The following is an 18,234-nucleotide window of genomic DNA, read 5'->3' as shown; positions in this document are numbered from 1 at the left end:
CTCTCTCTGCTTGGTTACAACATTTTTTCAAAATGTCTTCTTTTGTGTTCAGCAGAACAAAGAAACTCATACAGGTTTGAAACAACTTGAGGGTGAGTAAATGATGACAGAATTTTCATTTTTGGGGTGAACTATCCCTTTAATGAGGTGTTAAAAAAACGGCGTCTGCAATACCTGGTTGTTTTGCCGGTTGGCTCCCAGGAGGAAGACTAGCATCCGACGGTAAGCTGAATGTTTCAGCAGCAACTGACACGGTCCGCAGCCCTGAAACAGATTATCAGTGAACAACTCAAATCAGTTCATTCTGTGGCTTCAGAAGACTTAAAGGAGCACGCCACTATTTTTGAAAATAGTCATTTTCCTACTCCCCTACAGTTAAACAGTTGAGTTTTACCATTTTTCGAATAAATTCAGCCGATCTCCAGGTCTGGCGGTAGCACTTTTAGCATAAATCATTGAATCTGATTAGACCGTTAGCATCTCGCTCAAAAATGACCAAAGAGTTTCGATATTTTTCCTGTTTAAAACTTGACTCTTCTGTAGTTACAATGTGTACTAAGACCGACGGAAAATGAAAAGTTGAGATTTTCTAGGTTGATATGGAACTCTTTGGTCATTTTTTGAGCGAGATGCTAACGGTCTAATCAGATTCAATGATCTATGCTAAGCTATACTAAAAGTGCTATCGCCAGACCCGGAGATCGACTGAATGGATTTGAAAACGGTAAAACTCAACTGTTTAACTCTAGGGGAGTTGGAAAATGAGCCAAAAATAGTGGCGTGTTCCTTTAAGGTGCGGTCACATTTACAGTTTTCACCATTCTATTGAACTCCATTCATTCTAATAGGAATCTGCATGATGGGGAGTTTCATGTGAGGGTGAAAAAGTTTCCTGTGCAGATTTTGCTTGTGTTCAATTTTTGCTTTGTTTGAAAGAGTTTATTTGTGAGCAGTACACTCCTTTTGTGTGGGCCACTTTTTTGGTGTTTTCTTGAGCTTACTTTATATTTTCTTTATGGAAAAGAACAGCATGAACATTCTTCAAATATACTGTCTGGCATCCATAACATTGACTCACCCTCTGAGCAAAGTTACTGAAGAGGCTGAAGTACTGAGAACAGTTCTTGCAATTGTCCGGGACATCCTTATCCAACAGAGAAAGCAGCATATCCAAAAGACAGTCCAGCCCAGGGTCCTGGAAGTACAAAGCAGTCTCCAGGGTCTTCTCCAGGATGGTGGCCACCACGACACGGACCTCCCGAACACTGCATTCCAACAGACAGATCCTACAGAGAGAGAAAAACATGTCCTTCATGAGATTCGCCCATTAATTTGAGAATGTTCTGTGAATCCGTCCCGTTTTCTACATTTTGCATGAATATGTGGTAGGAGATGCTGGATGTTGGCATATCTGAGCTGGTTGGGAGGTTCAGTGGAAACTCTTCCTGCAGAGCCAGCTCTTTTGTTCTTTCCAGGGGGGGAAAGTGTTTGCAAAATTATGGCCCCAGGTCTCCATTGATAAGGGAAATGGTTGCTTGTTTTGTTGGAAGTGTGTCAGAGCTAGATCATAAAACAATACGGAACATTCCCTGGCTTCGGCTGCGGTGTGGAGTGATAATCGGGGCAGCCCTAACATCCGATACGAATCCACCAATCGTGTAACAGGACTGCGAATCTCCAGATCTCGCGTACACGCTCTACACATTAACATCCCAGGACTGGCCACCTTTCAGGATGACAAAAAGCAGCTGTGGCCGTAGCCCAGACATGTGCTATTGATTTTCAGCAATACAGTTACAACCACACACTTACACAAACACAGGTGTTTTTGGTTTTGGGGGAACTGGGCACTAGCAAAAACAAAAATGAGGGAATATCTTAAAACCCTCATGGTCTTCTGGGACAGTTTACAGCTCTCCATGCATTTCTTTTTACTTCTTGCGGTATAAACCTCTAGCGATTAAAAAAACAAAACTACATGCATTTTGTGGAAGAACATTGTTTTGGTTCTGCTTCTGCTTTGCGGATGAATATGGCTATCCTAATGCTCATAAAACATTCACAACTAGGCTTAAGAGATATAACCAATTTAGATGGAATGGATCTCAAGCTGACTAGCTGAAGACATTAATGTATAAAAACACCATCTCAGTGTTGCTTACAACATTATGAATCCCTCAGTTCTCGCCATCTCCGAAAAGCCAAGCCAATGTTGATTCTTGTTTTATTCTTGTTTGGCTTTTTTTTTTAACAGGTGATTTCCCAGAGGTTTGAAATTTAGCATGCTGCATGTCAATCTTTCTCACTCGTTGTAACACTGACTCACTCAACTAACCTATGACACTCTCAGACCACCCGTGTCAAAGTAGCCGGAGCAACTTTTAATCGCAATTCCCGGCAAAAAACATTCCGACAGGTCTAAAATATAAACACTTATAATAGGCTTAGCAAAGTGAATCAGGGTTACACAAAAACACATTTTGGAAGAAGGATTGAGGTGTTGACATTTAAATCTTGAACAAAAACTAACATCTTGAACAACAAAAATTACAGTGTACCTTTAAGTGTGGTACCTGTCAATGTATCTTTGCTTATGATATCAACCCTCTTCATTGTGAGTAAATCACTCGCACGTGTGACTTAATTGCACTAGGCGACTATTTATTAGCCACGAGCTAATAAATTATTAGATTTCGCTCACCAGTGATTGCGTGACAAAAATGTTTACTAGCCAATGGCAATTATATTGCCAAAGTGTGCAGAGGATGATGGATGTGATGCTCACTTGATGATCTCCCGTCCCTCAGGTGACACCAGGTACTGGACCATCCACTGACACGCCTCGCTGCTCTTGGACAACAAAACCTCCACGGTAGCAATCCACTCCTCTGTGTCCACCCTGAGAGAGAAGACGTCAGAGTTGCAAAGGGATAACATACACGATCAGTCTAAAGTCACACTTGGGAGATTAATATAATGAGACATTGACTACATTTTTTTGTATATTTTGTACATTTCAATGAAATTGAATATTTTTTCACCACTTCTTCTCGTCTTTGTAATAGTTCAATAATAATAACAACAACTGTAACAAGCCAATCGATATGATTTTATTCCGATTTTAAAATAATTGCGATATGCTGAGTATTTCAATAGCATATTAATACGGCCATTATGAATGGCATTTTACTTTCACTTTAGAATTAGCGCCAATTCGGGGGCGGCAATTGCTTGAAAGGTGGGCTCGTTGTTATTCACTTAAAATAGGCGCTTTTACATTTCGTTGAAACCAAATCTTCCACCGTCGTCTTGTCATTCATCTCCTCACTCTCATGATTAATGAAATCTGACTCCTGCTGTTGGTCTGTGCTGAGACTCTCGTTCGGCTTACGCTGCATGTTCAGTTTTTAATTGTAGTGTCTGTTCTCTAACTGAACTAAATGATTTTTACTACTATAAAAAAATATAAACAACGTTGGGGCGGTGCCGTGTTAACGGTAACACCGACTCGCAAGCAAGCCTATTGTGTTGTAATGAAAGAGTGCGCTGACAGCGTAGATATGGCATAATATAGACAGCTTCTTTGATTGTAATTGCGAGCAAAGTTTTGTTGCATTGCCGTGAAGCTGGCGTGCATTTATGTGTCAAATGAACACGTAACTAACACATAATCATGGACAGAGCTCGTCCACGTTCTGAAAAATATGCGAGAATGCGCTTCCGGCACACACAGCTCACTGCGCACGTATATGAGCGAAAGTGATGTGCTGTTTGTGACATTACAGTCTGAAATGTGTCTTTGCACAACACGAGCTGAAATTCAGTCCCTGAAAATATCGATACTTGCCGTCCTTGTATCGATACAATATCCCCACTCAAAATATCGTTATAGTATGCTGTATCGATTTTTTTCCGCCACCCCTAGTCTCACCTGAGTTTCTTTTTGGTGCGCAGGTACGTGTGGAAAAGGAACTGGACGGCCAGCTGCAGACTGGTTTTTGCCATGGCCTGATAAGATGGATGCTTTAACTTGGTCTGTAAAAAGATAAAGCTCAAATATGAGTGCAAGGAACATACAGAGTTTATAGAAGATGCAATAATCAGATGAATGAGAGTTTACCGCATTGACAGAGGCCAGAGACAGCGTGAAGCTGAAGTAATCGCTGTTGTAAACATCTCTGTTCTTCATAAACTTCAGATTTTCATCTCTCACCATCTACAGGTCCAAAAATCGGGAGTGTGTCAAACTTGTCAAAACAATATTATCAGGGGGACACATGATGATTCTCTCAGCAATTTATATATTTTATTCCTGTGATATAAAATCTACCAAGATTTTCTCGATAGTACCAAGATTTTCTCAGTGTAAAACAGAAAAAAACATTCCGGTTAAAACAAAATGTATATGAACATCTTTACTTCTTTTATTTAGAAGCTTCTAAAAAAAAAAAAAAAAAAACAAAGAATAATAATTTAAAAAAAATTCCTTTTGTAAATAGGAAGCATTTGGAACACTTTTGGAAAAAATACAATAATTTAGCATGAAATACTAAATGATTTGTATAATTATTTATACATATTCTTTCGAGGTGTTAAGGTAAGTAACAGGTTCAAAGCAACAGGTTTATTTATTTTATACCAGTATTTATTCAAAATCATAAAAAAAAAAAAAACTAAAACTGAGGAACAACAAGTCTAAATGATTTTCAGTAGTAATTGCACCACAAACGACCTCAACATGTATTGAACCCCAGAACCTTTCGTTTAGTTACCTCAGACGTGAAAAGGCCTTAAAATCTCTACCTGATATATCCTGGCGGGCATCTTCTCCACAAACAGACCCTTCTTCTCTCCTTTCTTGACCAAGCGTGTGAGCAGGCTGAGACGGTCGTTGTTGGCTCTGGGGGGCCGTGGGGAGGATTGGGGTGAGATCTCCGGAGAGGACGGGGCTGACCTGAGATGAAGGATTATGAAAATGTGTCCATATTCAAACATTGATGCAGGAGGAAGTAAGACGTTAACTCACAGGGAGAGATCCTCTGCCTCCTGCCTCATGATGCTGACTCGACTCTTTTTGGGCAGGACGGGGGAGTTCTGGTCACTGATGCGCTGGTAGAACAGCATGTAGGCGTTCCAGTAGCGCCGCCTCACATCCGGGTAGGGGTTCGCTATAGCATGTGAACATAGGAACCCCATGAGTGATAATGACGTGAATGTAATCTATCTAGAATACATTTAAGATGTACTGTGTATGCTGTAGTTTATAAATTAGGTTAACCAAAAATAAATATATAAATAAAACGAAAAATTATATTCTTGCTAATAACAAAGGGGTAATATTCTTTTACAATTTTTTTTTTTTTTTTTTTTTTTAGTGTGTAATGTGGCTGTTTGTGCATGAAAAATCACAGCACACTGATCCAGCCATCCAATCAGAGCACTGTGCATTTCAGAAGGAGGGGCTTCATAGAGACAGGAAGTAAACAGAGTGTTACTGACAGACCGGGAAGAGAGGTGTTGCAGCAAAAACAACTATTATGCCCTTTTCAGTTTGATAATAGGTCCTCTAAGTAAACTTGAATGCTTGAAGGTTTATATATATATATATATATATATATATATATATATATATATATATATATATATATATATATATATATATATATATATATATATATATATATATATATATATATATATATATATATATATATATATATATATATATATGTTTTTTTTTTTTTAAATTATAAATTCTCATTTTATGTATTTATTTTTTATTTTATAGCTGTTCAGTTATTTTTAGGCCTAATTCTGGGTTCATGTTCAGAGGAGGTACTACCAGAACAGTTTATTTTACTGACTTGGTACTGAAGCGCTGGCACTTTTGAGAGAATTAATTTATATGGATTTAAAGAAATATTAATGACTTACACTGGTCGTAGACTTTGGGTCTGTATTCTCCCCCAAAACACTCGTACTCCAGAGTCTCATCGTTCATGTCAAACTCTTCCACAACATTGTCGTTAAACTTATACCAGCGTCCTCGTGCACTACCCCTAAAAGGGAAGAGAGCGTTGGAAAAACATGTTACGGATCTTGCTCAGTTCACCGTGATCCCTCAAACATTCCTTCATTCCCAAAAAAGCGCTGGTTAAAAGCACCATCATGCCGCCAAGCATCTGGGACAGTTTAAGGCTCTAATAAAAACACTCTTGCCAAAAACAGAAGCACGGCCCCCCCTGAGACCCATAAATACACATACATACACACACAGAGGGGCAAAAGACCTCCCACGAAAATTAAGCATATGTTTCAGATACTGCGGTTGCTGAAGTATTATGGAAATAGACTCTGCAGAACTTCATAAATGTATTGTTCAAACACAAGCTATCCGAGATCTTTTAAGAAAAGCTTTATGTAACATTACAATGCATTCTGTAATCTATTTTCATACTTGATATTTGTTTCCTAGTATTAAACTCGAGTACTAAAACCCAATACAGCTCATCTCTCATCATTTGTGTAGACCAGGAACTCCCAAACTTCTCTGTCAGCTGAACCCCTTTGACCTAAAACATTTATATATAATTTATAGTGCGGTCAATCAATAAAAATACAAAAATAACCAATTTATCTCAATTTTTTCCCCCGTAATTTAACGCGATTATGTTTTTACTTTTTTTTATACTTTAATATCACAGTTACTCTCCAAATTAATGTAGAAACAACTTTAAGACAGTATATTTGTTGTAATAGCATCTTTTTATGAATGAAGGCCAGTATCACTGATACTAACACTGCTACTTATGTCTCTATGAAATTTATTTTTTTAAACATTAATGATAGACATTCAACTTTACAGTATAGTATAACTGAAAGCTATCAATGTCAACATTTATTAGACTTTAAAAAAATAACAACTTTTAATTTAAGTGCACTTAAAACAATCTTCACATAAACCCATTATAATAAATGTCATATTTACTTGTGGTCTTCATATATAATCAACACACAAAAATGTAATAAAGTTATCTTACACTTAACAGTCTGAACTGCATCAATAATAAATTAAATATAGATTAATCCTTATTAAAGCAACTTTTTCTGTTATCTTTGATTAACATTAAATGACAGACATTCAAGCAACTGGTTTATTAAGTCACTTTAACCCCCTTGAGCGCGACCGGCTATCTTTTTTTCTTATCAGTGCCCAAGAGACTCAAATAACTGTCCTTTTTTATCATTCAGGCAAGTGTTAAACATCATTATAATCTGTTAAATTTAAAAAAAATTGTGTAGAGTAACAATAAAAACAAAATGTTTTGCTTTTGTGCAAAATAAAGAAAACAAACATGATGCGCGATCTGCAGCCTCTCTGTCAAAGATGTTCATTCAGATAGTCTTCAGAAAAGGAGCTCTAGCTTAGTGAATACTTGTCTCAAAAACATGAGACGCATGTCTAAAATGTTAACCAAATCGAAAACAAATATTCTGTGTTTATGTAATCTGTGTGAAAAGCGATACATGTCAGTCACCCGCGAGCCAGTTCATTATCCGCTAATAATGCCGTACATGACGTGGATCTGATGTATCTCAATTCTTTATGTTCATTTAAGACGTTATTTAACTCATTTAAGACTGTTCTTATGAGAATACTCGAAAAACAGGCATTTTGGTATAATTCTGTGTTATTTTTCGTTCAAGCGCGAAAGAGAACTCGATTTTTGCAACACTTCTTTCTGTGCGTCGTGTGTGTTGTGTGTCGTGTGTCAGGACATTCACAGACATCACATTCTCTTTTGTCTTGTCACGCTTGAACGGTTTAAAAGCATTTGCATGAATAAGAGCGTTATCATATAATGTAAAGCTAGCCAAAGAATGACAGAAAAAACAGATGCCGTGTTAATTGCGTTAAATATTGTTAACGAGTTAAACTGAAAAAAATTATTGCATGCGTTAACGTGCTAATTTTGACAGCACTAATAATTTAACACATTTATATGTTCATGATTATCTGATATTTGTTAATGGTCACATGACAGAGGTAAATAAATAAAATAGTGTTTTATTTTGATGGTTTTCGTTTAATTGTTTTTTTACTTTGACATTTTTGTATGTAATTAACTAGTTATCTATTCAGCAACTCGCAAATACCTAGGTGAACCAGACAAATCCTGTGAAAAGTGATCAGACAAATGATAAAACTATCTCTTCTGACTTGGGCCAGTAAGTAAACACCAGAACACCCCACAAACCGCACAGCAACATGCAAAAAACACGTTAACAGACGAGGTCTCTCTCGCCATTCCTCACCGCCGGTCTTTGATGAACGAGTAATAGTGTCCCGCGTGGGCCTGTCCGCTGTGAACAACCACTCCCACCAGTTCGTAGTTTTCAGAGATGGTGACCTTTTTCCGAGGTGACCCCCCGGATCCGGCCTCACCCCCTCTCCCGTTCTCTCCATGATCTGCGCTTGAATCCTGACGGGCCATTCCTGACACCGTGTATGGCTCCATGTTCAGCACCCAGGGGAACTAAGAGCACATAAAGTGAACACAAGAATTGATATGGATGCAAATACAGGGTTCTTGCAGGTTTCAGAAAGTCAAATTTAAGACCTTTTTAAGACATTTTAAGACCATAAAGATTGAAATTTAAGACCTATACGATGCATTACCAAAATTATTTAAATCAAAGAAATAATAAAAAAAGCAATAAAGCAATGACATTAGTAACCCTCCACAGCCAACAACGTACCAAATGCCCAAAACCTTAGGCCCAAAATGAAAATAGGCTAAAACAAACTTGCCCTCAAATAGAATAGATTACAAAACAGCATATTAATAGCCTAATAGAGATTGAACAGGGGATGCACTAGGGTGATAGGATAAACTAGGGATGCACGATTTGGGGAAGATTTCTAATGGCGATTATTCTGGTTAAAATGCAATTTTTATTTTTTATTTTTTTACAAATTAAAAGTGTATGCATATAACATTTTATATATTAATGTTTATATATTAACGAGACTAATAATAATTATTATATTCAATAAATACAAATATTTAACAAAATTAGAAATATTACTATTACAATAACATTTTAATTTTAATTATTATTATTTTTTTTTTAAGTATTTAAGAATAAATATAATATAATAATAATACTAATAAAATAAAATTTATATTTTACAGAAAACTTATTTTACAAAAAAAAACCTGCTGGGTTACCTGTTAATATGCAGACAGCCTATGACTAAAAATCATTAGAAAGGTCTAAAGATTTATTGTAAAAAATAAATTAAAAAATAAAGAAATTCTGTGCTTTTTATCTGTGATAGAAATGTGCATCCACTGTGGGGGAAAAACTGTACATTGGAGAAAAACATATGGGTTGTCATATAAATTTATTTAGAGAGAAGTATTATTTTTCATATTTGTTACCCAAACGTTTAATTCATACTGGAAGCCAGAGGGCGCCCTCGAGCAGAAACTCCACATTTCCCTCAGAGAAGTAATCCTTAGCCCTAATGTGAAGCTAGCGATGTAGGATAAACTGAAGATAGAAACGCTTTGGCTGAAGAAACAAAGACAATAAACACGACTGCATCAAGATATGGTGTATTTGAGTTCTTCAAGCCTTCACTATTGTCATAATAATAAGGTATGCAGTGCTGATTGAGTGCAGACTTTATCACTGTTTAGAATAATATAAAACAATGCATGTCTGCCTCATTCTGTCCAGAAAAATACAACGTTATTAAATGTAGACGTATTTTGCGGGCAGGTAATTGCATTTATCACGGGATTTGTAGTTTTATCACCGAGTACGTGTACCAACACCCCCAGAAAGAACTACAACACCCCGAACGAACGCTCTGAGGGCGGCGCAGCAAAGACTCTAGAGCTCCTCTTTCGCGATTCGATACTTTTTTGCTACAGTGTAACGTTAATAACTTTCTGCAGGATAACACTTTTTTTAAGACCTAACTACATTAAATTTAAGACCTCGGGCGAAAATCTGGCCGTTTTTTAAGACGTTTTAAGGCCTTAAATTTAAAAAAAATAATTTTAGACATTTTAAGACTTTTTAAGACCCCGCGGGAACCCTGCAAATAGATTATACATAGCATTCAAAAGATTGGGGTCAATAAGATGTTTTTTTTTCACCTTTATTGAGAAAGGAGACAATAAATTGATCAAAAGTAAAATTGAAGACATTTATAAATGTTATAAAAGATTTCTATTTCAAATAAATGCTTTTGAACTTTCTATTCATCAAAGAGTCCTGAAAAAAACTTATCATGGTTTCCACTAGAATATTAAGAAGCACAACTGTTATTAAAAATAAGAAATGTTTCTTGAGCACCAAATCAGCATATTACAATTATTTTTAAAGGATCATGTGACACTGAAGACTGGAGTAATGATGCTGAAAATTCATGTTAAAATAGAACATTTTAAAATAGAAATTAAATTAAAATAAAAGGTATATTAAATTGTAATAATATTTCACAATATTGTTGTTTTTACTGATCAAATAAATGCAGCCTTGTTGAGCATGAGAGACGTCTTTAAAAAAAATGTTTTTTTTTATATTACCGACCCCAAAGTTTTGTGTCGTAGTATATAAAGAAATAATCATTGAACTTTAAATTATTTTATTTGAAATGATTTATATAATCTTACTCGGATCTGCTCGTCGTATTTGATGGACCGGCCGCTTTCCCAGTCGAAGCCGAATCGCATGAGGTGGATGACCAGCACGCTGGGCAGAGACTTTATACAGGTCCGCTTCACAGTGGTCCGCTGCAACACAAAATATGTGAGCACAAATGTGCATTGATACTTCCCTGCAGTTCTTTACGGAGGAGAACAAATCCAGCTTTACCTTCTCTTTACATTTCTCGCAGTAATAAGCATTGCTGCCATCCAGGACCTCTCCCCTGACGAACTGATCGAGAGAGATCTCCAGACTCTGACAGGACGTCACCCCCAAATTCAGAGCCATGAATGTCTCCTCACGCTCATACCTACAAAACCATAACCAAACACGAACTCAAGCCACTGTTAAGAAGACTACTTAGAAAAAAAATAACAGAATGTGTGTTTGAAATGAACAAACAATGCCAGACATCTTTGGATGAGCTGTTTCTTTAAGGCTCACCTGTGTGGGCAGTCTTTGCATATCTTCTGATCGGAGAAAATGCCCTGGAATGTGTTCTTGAAGATCTGCTCTCGACCAATTTTCTATAAGGGAGACATGAGGAGAATTACAAACACACTTCAGACTGTGTGTGTACACTTGAGTATGCAGGGGACTTCAGGTGAACTGTACCTTTAGATGTTCATCAAGCTGATCCACCAGACTGGTGAAGAACTCATAGGCGTCCTGCTGTTCTCGCACATATAATTCTTTATTCCACATCTTAAAGATCTACATCAAGAGAATAACCATGTGAGGAGGATGATCAAAATCTTGCTCTTAATTCTGATGACCGGAACACGGTTATTTATTATCATTAAAGGGGTACTTCAATGCTGGAAAGATGAATGTGTATTTTAAATTGGGGCATTTATGTAGTAGAAATGTGAAATTATTTTAGAAGTTGGTGCCTTCTAGACTGAGAAAAGCCAGAAAATATATTTTTGGCTCATATGGATGAAAGACAACAACTCCCAGTCCCAGAATGCACTTGCTTTGCTGTCCTACGAGGCCACTGCCAAGCCACGCCTACCGGTTAGAGCACCACCCCACCGTCATTTTGATATTTATAGTAATAAAATAATTTAGTTCAGTTAGAGAACAGACACTGCAATTAAAAACTGAACGTGTCTGCTCAATACAGCACGAGCCGAACGAGAGTCGCAGCACAAAAACGCAGCAGGACAGGAGTCAGATTTCATTCATCACACGAGTGAGGAGCTGACAGACCAGATGATCGTGGAAGATTCTGTGAGTGAGATGGGCGGGTGGAACACATGCAGAACTAACTTTACTACTGGCTGTAGTCTCTAGCCTCTGGCCAAAAAAGGCTTTTTTCCAGACATGAAATACATAAATCTCTCGTCTCAGGGGCTTATGAGGGGGGAAAGCACGATCATTCGAATATACTACCGGGTTTCTACTGATACAAAGCTTAATGCTAATCGCTGAAGTAACCCTTTAACTAAAACTTAAAGAAGAATATACGGTATCTAAAATAAAGGTATATGTATAGTTTAAAGTACTAAACTAACTAAAACTAAACGCTGTGTGCATGTGGATAGTCCCAGACAGATCATAAAGGTGGATCTCACCTTCCAGAAGTTCTCAGGTATGTAGTACTGCAGTTTGCTCTCCATCAGGTGACCAAACAGAGACTGAACCTGACAGAATACACTCTCCTCTGGGTTTTCAGCGTCGTCTTCAATAGACAAGACAGACTACAACACACACAGACACAAACACAAAAAGGTTAATATCCTTACCAAAACCTATTATGAAGACAAACATTTTTAAATGTCTATGTTAATATATTTTAAAATACTTTATTCATATGATGGCAAATCTGAATTTTCAGCATCATTACTCTAGACTTCAGGTCACATGATCCACCAGAAATCATTCTAATATGCTGACTTGCTGCTCAAGAAACATTTCTTATCAATGCTGAAAACCGTTCTATTGCGTAATATTGTAGGATTCTTTGATGAATGGAATGTTGGGAGATTGTAAAAGAATAAAAGAATGAAAACTAAACTGAAACTATAAATGTGTGGAACATAGAATTGCATAAAAAAGCTGGTCTGATTTAATTCATCTGTCAAGTCTGACTGCTGATAAATGTTGAAGCATTCCCTGCAGTACGCAGTGTTGCTGAAAATTCGACAAATAAAACAAAGTTTGACAGTCTAATTTTGAGTATGATGCAGTTTATAATAGTGCAAGTCTCATCATAAACAGATGGAACAACTTGGGGCGCTAATGTCAAAGAATTATACAAAAAAAAAGTACACCAAAAAGTCAAAAAAATACAAAGAACTTAAACAAAACAAACTATAACAACACACAAAAATCATCCTTTGTTTAATAACCAAAATGTGGGGTCAGTCAGGCAGCTACAAACACTGTACAGTTCACTCCTACTACTTTTAGGTTAGGGCGTCACCTAGTGGACAGAAACTGTGCTAACCGTACACTAGCGATAATAGAGTTTACCTCAGGCAAACCAGGCTGCATGTAGAGCTGCTGGAACACTGCATTCATATAGCAGGTCGCACCTCCGTTCTTCAGCCCAACAAACCCAGACACAGAGCGACTGTCTACGGGAGGAAGATACTGACAACACACACAATGACAGAAATTAATGCAAGTACAATAGTGTCATTATTCAGCTCAAGTCATTTCAGTTCAATAATTGTGTGAAGTTCATTATGAAAAGAGTTTAATTTAGCCAAAAGCAGCTCTACAAAAGACAATAGTGTCGTCAGTTAGCTCAAGTCAGTTCAATGCTATGGAAGCTTGTTTCGGCAACAGAATAAAAAATAAAAAAGCTAATTACGAGTTATCTGACTTTTTTCCCCCGCAATTCTACAATTTCTGCAAAGATATAAACTCACACTTCTGAAATAAAGTCAGAATTCTGAGTTATAAACACAGTTGCGAGAAATAAAGTCAGAATTATAAACTCAGAACTGCAAGATATAGTCAGAATTGCAAAATATAAATTCAGGATTGTGAGTTATAAATTCAGAATTGTGAGAAATAAAGTCAGAATTATAAACTCAAAATTGATATATATATACATACATATATATATACATACAAAATCAGAATTGGAGATATAGTCAGAATTGCAAAATATAAAGTCAGAATTGTGAGGAACAAAGTTAGAATTGACTGTTCGCAAAGACCCGCCCCCTTTAGTTACTGTTGCTATGTCCGACAAGCCATGGCGGAAAATACATTGCGGAGCAAAGAGGATACTGACAACACGCCGACAGACAGGACAGAGCAAGTTACTTGTGATATGAAACAAAGTCTCAACTGTAAAATGATGTCTTTTTTAGAAATGTAAACCACAAATAGCATTTTGTGGCTCGTTAATGTGTCACGATCGCTGTAGCGCCTCATTTAAAGCTGCTCGTGAACCGATCATCTCTTCCTTCTAGTTCATTGATAAGCATCAAATTAACATGAATGAACATTAAAAGAAATTGTTTCAACCGCGGAAAGACGTCAGTAAACACCGTTTATCAAGTTCAAGTCCACTGACGTTAATCTACTAACTTTCCTGACTGCTTTGTCGGACAAACCGGCAGATTCTGCGATGTGATTGGTCAGATCGCCTGTCAATCAAACTCGCGGCGAAGGATGAATTGCAAGAAAATCAGAATTGTGAGAAATAAAGTCAGAATTGCAAGAAATAGTCAGAATTGTGAGAAATATAGTCCGAATTGCGAGAAATATAGTCAGAATTGTGAGAAATAAAGTCAGAATTGTAAGAAAGTCAGAATTTGCAAGAAATAAAGTCAGATTTATTAGAAATCATGTCAAAATTAGCTAGAAATTAAATCAGAATTGCAATTAAGTCAGAATTGTGAGAAAGTCAGAATTACAAGTCAGAATTTGCAAGAAAAGGTCAGAATTATTAGAAATCATGTCAGATTTTTTAAAAATAAGTCACAATCGTATAAACTCACAGACTTTTTAGATATAAACTCAGAATTGTGAGATAAACTTGCAATTGCGATAAATTAAGTCAATTGTGAGATAAAGTTGTAATCACCTTTTTTACTTTGTTATTCGGTGGAAACAAGCTTCCATACAATGTTTATTCAATTCAGTTCAATAACACTGTCTATATTGCAAAATTCATCAAAAGACAGAAGGGCCGTGAGGCTTATGAGGGCACTCACATCGAATTCTTTGGTGAGGGATGGGTCAGACTGATGGTGCATGGACAGCAGTTCTTTAGTGATGAGTTGCAGGTTAGTTAGAGAGCTGTCAGCCAACATGACCAGCACCTCATATGCCGCCAGACGACTGCTGACCGTACTGCACCTGAGACACACAAGGCAATTTTAGCAACTTGCATGTCAATGTGTGTGAATGTATGCAATGCATTTCATCTTACTTTGGGTGAAAGTCGTGGATAGATGCTATGGTGCTAGATGAGCTGTCACTGTTCAGGATGATTCGAGAGGCTCTGAACAGGAAGTCATCCAACAGCTGCTGGATCAGAGAAGGACCTGTAGCACATTAACAAGAAAAATCATTCTAATCCACATCCGAATCTCCATATGCATCACATCATGCTGTCATATTCATCGGAAAAAATTGGCTGACCAAACTGCTCTTTCTCACTGCCGCAGAGGGACAGCAGGGTTTTAATGAGGCGCAGGTGTCCGGCCAGCAGGATGTTGTCGGCCTCGCTGGTCTCCAGCTCGGTGGTCCAAGTGGGCTCGAAATTATCAAGCCAGCTGATCTCATCTTCCAGCATGGCCGCTGGGCCGATCTGAAGCTGCTCCATTTCTGATGCTGAGAACACGAAACACATGGAGCTGAGCTTTTCCGAAGGAATCGAAAAATTATTCTTAAATTCCTTAAGCAGAACTAATGCAAAGGACAATTTGGAAAATTGTTACATTTGGAACTTTCCACATACAGTAAAAGGAACAAAACAGGGTTGAGCAAATGGCTTAACATTCAGAAAATATTGATCATTACAGTAGGCCAAAATAAATGTATTTAATGAGCTTTTTTATTTTCGATTCATGTTATATGAAATGTGCAAAAATTATACAGTTTAAAAATTATATTTGTGTGAGAGATGCATTAAATTGATCAAAATTGACAGTAAAGACTTTGTTTCAAAATATTTCTATTCCAAATAAATGCTGTTTGTTAAAGGAACAGTTTACCCAAAAATGAAAATTATCCCATGATTTACTCACCCTCAAGCCATCCTAGGTGTATATGACATTCTTCTTTCAGACGAATACAATTGGATTTATATAAAAAAAATGTCCTGGCTAATTCAAGCTTTATAATGGCAGCCCAAAATTTGAAGCCCAAAAAAGTGCATCCATCCATTATAAAAGTAATCCACACTGCTCAGGGGGTTAATAAAGGCCTTCTGAAGCGAATGGATGGGTTTGTGTAAGAAGAATATCCATATTTAAAACTTTATAAAGTAAAATATCTAGCTTCCGGCAGACCGCCTTCCGTATTCAACATACGAAGAAAGTGTAACGCCTCTCGCAGTTCAAAACGTTTACGCTACGTCCAACAGCAGTTATGCTTTTTCCGTAAGTTGAATACGAAAGGCGGTCTTGGCGGAAGCTACATATTTTACTTTATAACATGTTAAATATGGATCATTTTCTTATGCAAACCCATCGATTCACTTCAGAAGGCCTTTATTAACCTCCGGAGCCGTGTGGATTACTTTTATAATGGATGGATGCACTTTTTGGGCTACCATTTACTGCCATTATAAAAGCTTGGAAGAGCAAGGACATGTTTTGATATAACTCTGTTTGTATTCATCTGAAATAAGAATGTCATATACACCTAGGATGGCTTGAGGGTGAGTCAATCATGGGGTAATTTTATGGGTGAACTATCCCTTTAAACTTTCTATTCATCAAAACAACGACTAGCTAGTTTGAGGCCAAATGTTAATTAAGCTGATGATAGAATTACATTTGCCATAGATTAAACAGTAAATAAATATTTGTCTGCATTTTCTAACAATAACTTGGGTAACAGGGTTGAAGAGTGCAGACAGCTAGAAAATAGAATCAGAAAGAGTGTCACAATTTCCTGATTACATTATAATTTTCTATTACAATAAATGTAACATTTGTAATGTAAAAATGTGGGAGGAAGCTAAATGTTTTTTTGGTAATTCAATAAAAAATTAACAATACACTTAAATGGATAGTTCACCCAAAAATTTAAATTAGCCCATAATTTACTCACCCCCAAGTCATCCGAGGTGTACATGACATTTTTCTTTCAGACGAATAAAATCTGAGTTATATTACAAAAGTCCAGGCTAATCCAAGCATTAGAATTTGATTCATAGTTGCTCTGTTTTTGAAGTCCCTAAAAAGTGCATCTGTCCGTCAAATAACGTGCTCCACGCGGCTCCGGGGTGTTAATAAAGGCCTTCTGAAGCGAATCGATGCGTTTGTGTATGAAAAATATCCATATTTAAAACTTTATCAGGTAAACTTTCACCCGACCGCCTTCCATGGAAAAGTGTTGAATGTTGAAAGTGAAACTCAAGATGCGTACGTGACGTCATGACGAGCGTACCTGGTTAGTCTTTCGATCGGCAGGGGAACTTTCAACAATTTTTCCATAAATTGAACACGGAAGGCGGGCGGTCGAAAGTTTACTTGATAAAGTTTTAATTATATGGATACACAAACACATCGATTCGCTTCAGCAGGCCTTTATTAACACCCCAGAGCCACGTGGAGCACGTTATTTGACGGACAGAGGTACTTTTTATGGACTTCAAAAACAGAGCAGCTATGAATCGAATTCTAATGCTTGGATTAGCCTGGACTTTTGTAATATAACTCCGATTTTATACGTCTGAAAGAAGAATGTAATATACACCTAAGATGACTTGAGCGTGAGTAGAATACAGGCCAATTTTCATTTTTGGGTGAACTATCCCTTTAACAATATGTATTGTAAACGAACATTATGTGAACAATTAGAAAATAAATAACGGGAGACTAAAACATCTTTATTTGTGGAAATGCCATTTATATTATATATTTCTATTGAAAACAAGGAAGACACTCACTGGTCAGGTCATCCAGTAGTTGGCACCTCAGGTCAAAGTACTCCGTGCATTGTGAAAGCAACCTAAAAACATGATCATCATTTTAGCTCAACAGATTTACAAAGTTTACACAACATCATCTTTAATTTGTGGGCCTGTTACAGTAACAATCCTTGTTTGATTATTTAATTTCAGCAATTTCGTTTAGGTCTGACCTTTGGTTAACACCCCTCATGATGCTGGTAGGGGACCAAAGAGGAAGTTGGGCTGTCAGAACCACCTTCAGCAGGAAGAGGTTGGGCTTCTGGAGATCAGGGTACGCAGATGTGTCCGACTGACTGAGAGTGTACAGCTGATCACACGCCACACGTCGGATCTGTGAAAGGACAAGACATTGGACAGCTGGACTCAGAAGTCATTCTTAATAAAACAGGTTTAATTTT

The 18,234-nt window shown here is 37.1% G+C and overlaps 1 protein-coding gene across 4 annotated transcripts in view; it reads right to left on the bottom strand.

Moving 5' to 3' along the window:
• Positions 1-18,234, bottom strand: part of usp24 (ubiquitin specific peptidase 24) — an 80,128-nt gene that overhangs the window by 11,783 nt on the left and 50,111 nt on the right. For all 4 annotated transcript variants that reach the window (XM_079830909.1, XM_079830910.1, XM_079830911.1 and 1 more), the window contains 20 exons: positions 18,007-18,167; positions 17,813-17,874; positions 15,334-15,525; positions 15,122-15,236; positions 14,904-15,048; positions 13,204-13,323; positions 12,303-12,428; positions 11,341-11,439; positions 11,170-11,252; positions 10,894-11,035; positions 10,692-10,811; positions 8,317-8,537; positions 5,935-6,059; positions 5,027-5,168; positions 4,804-4,954; positions 4,121-4,216; positions 3,932-4,035; positions 2,786-2,899; positions 1,079-1,286; positions 175-264 (listed from right to left, as the gene is read on the bottom strand). In XM_079830909.1, the coding sequence (XP_079687035.1) occupies positions 175-264; positions 1,079-1,286; positions 2,786-2,899; positions 3,932-4,035; positions 4,121-4,216; positions 4,804-4,954; positions 5,027-5,168; positions 5,935-6,059; positions 8,317-8,537; positions 10,692-10,811; positions 10,894-11,035; positions 11,170-11,252; positions 11,341-11,439; positions 12,303-12,428; positions 13,204-13,323; positions 14,904-15,048; positions 15,122-15,236; positions 15,334-15,525; positions 17,813-17,874; positions 18,007-18,167 (2,616 nt within the window). The remainder of the gene's footprint in view (positions 1-174; positions 265-1,078; positions 1,287-2,785; positions 2,900-3,931; positions 4,036-4,120; positions 4,217-4,803; positions 4,955-5,026; positions 5,169-5,934; positions 6,060-8,316; positions 8,538-10,691; positions 10,812-10,893; positions 11,036-11,169; positions 11,253-11,340; positions 11,440-12,302; positions 12,429-13,203; positions 13,324-14,903; positions 15,049-15,121; positions 15,237-15,333; positions 15,526-17,812; positions 17,875-18,006; positions 18,168-18,234) is intronic.

Source organism: Gobio gobio, assembly GCF_949357685.1.
Source record: "Gobio gobio genome assembly, chromosome: 12".
NCBI classification, from domain to species: domain Eukaryota; kingdom Metazoa; phylum Chordata; class Actinopteri; order Cypriniformes; family Gobionidae; genus Gobio; species Gobio gobio.
This window is presented reverse-complemented; position numbering and strand designations above follow the sequence as displayed.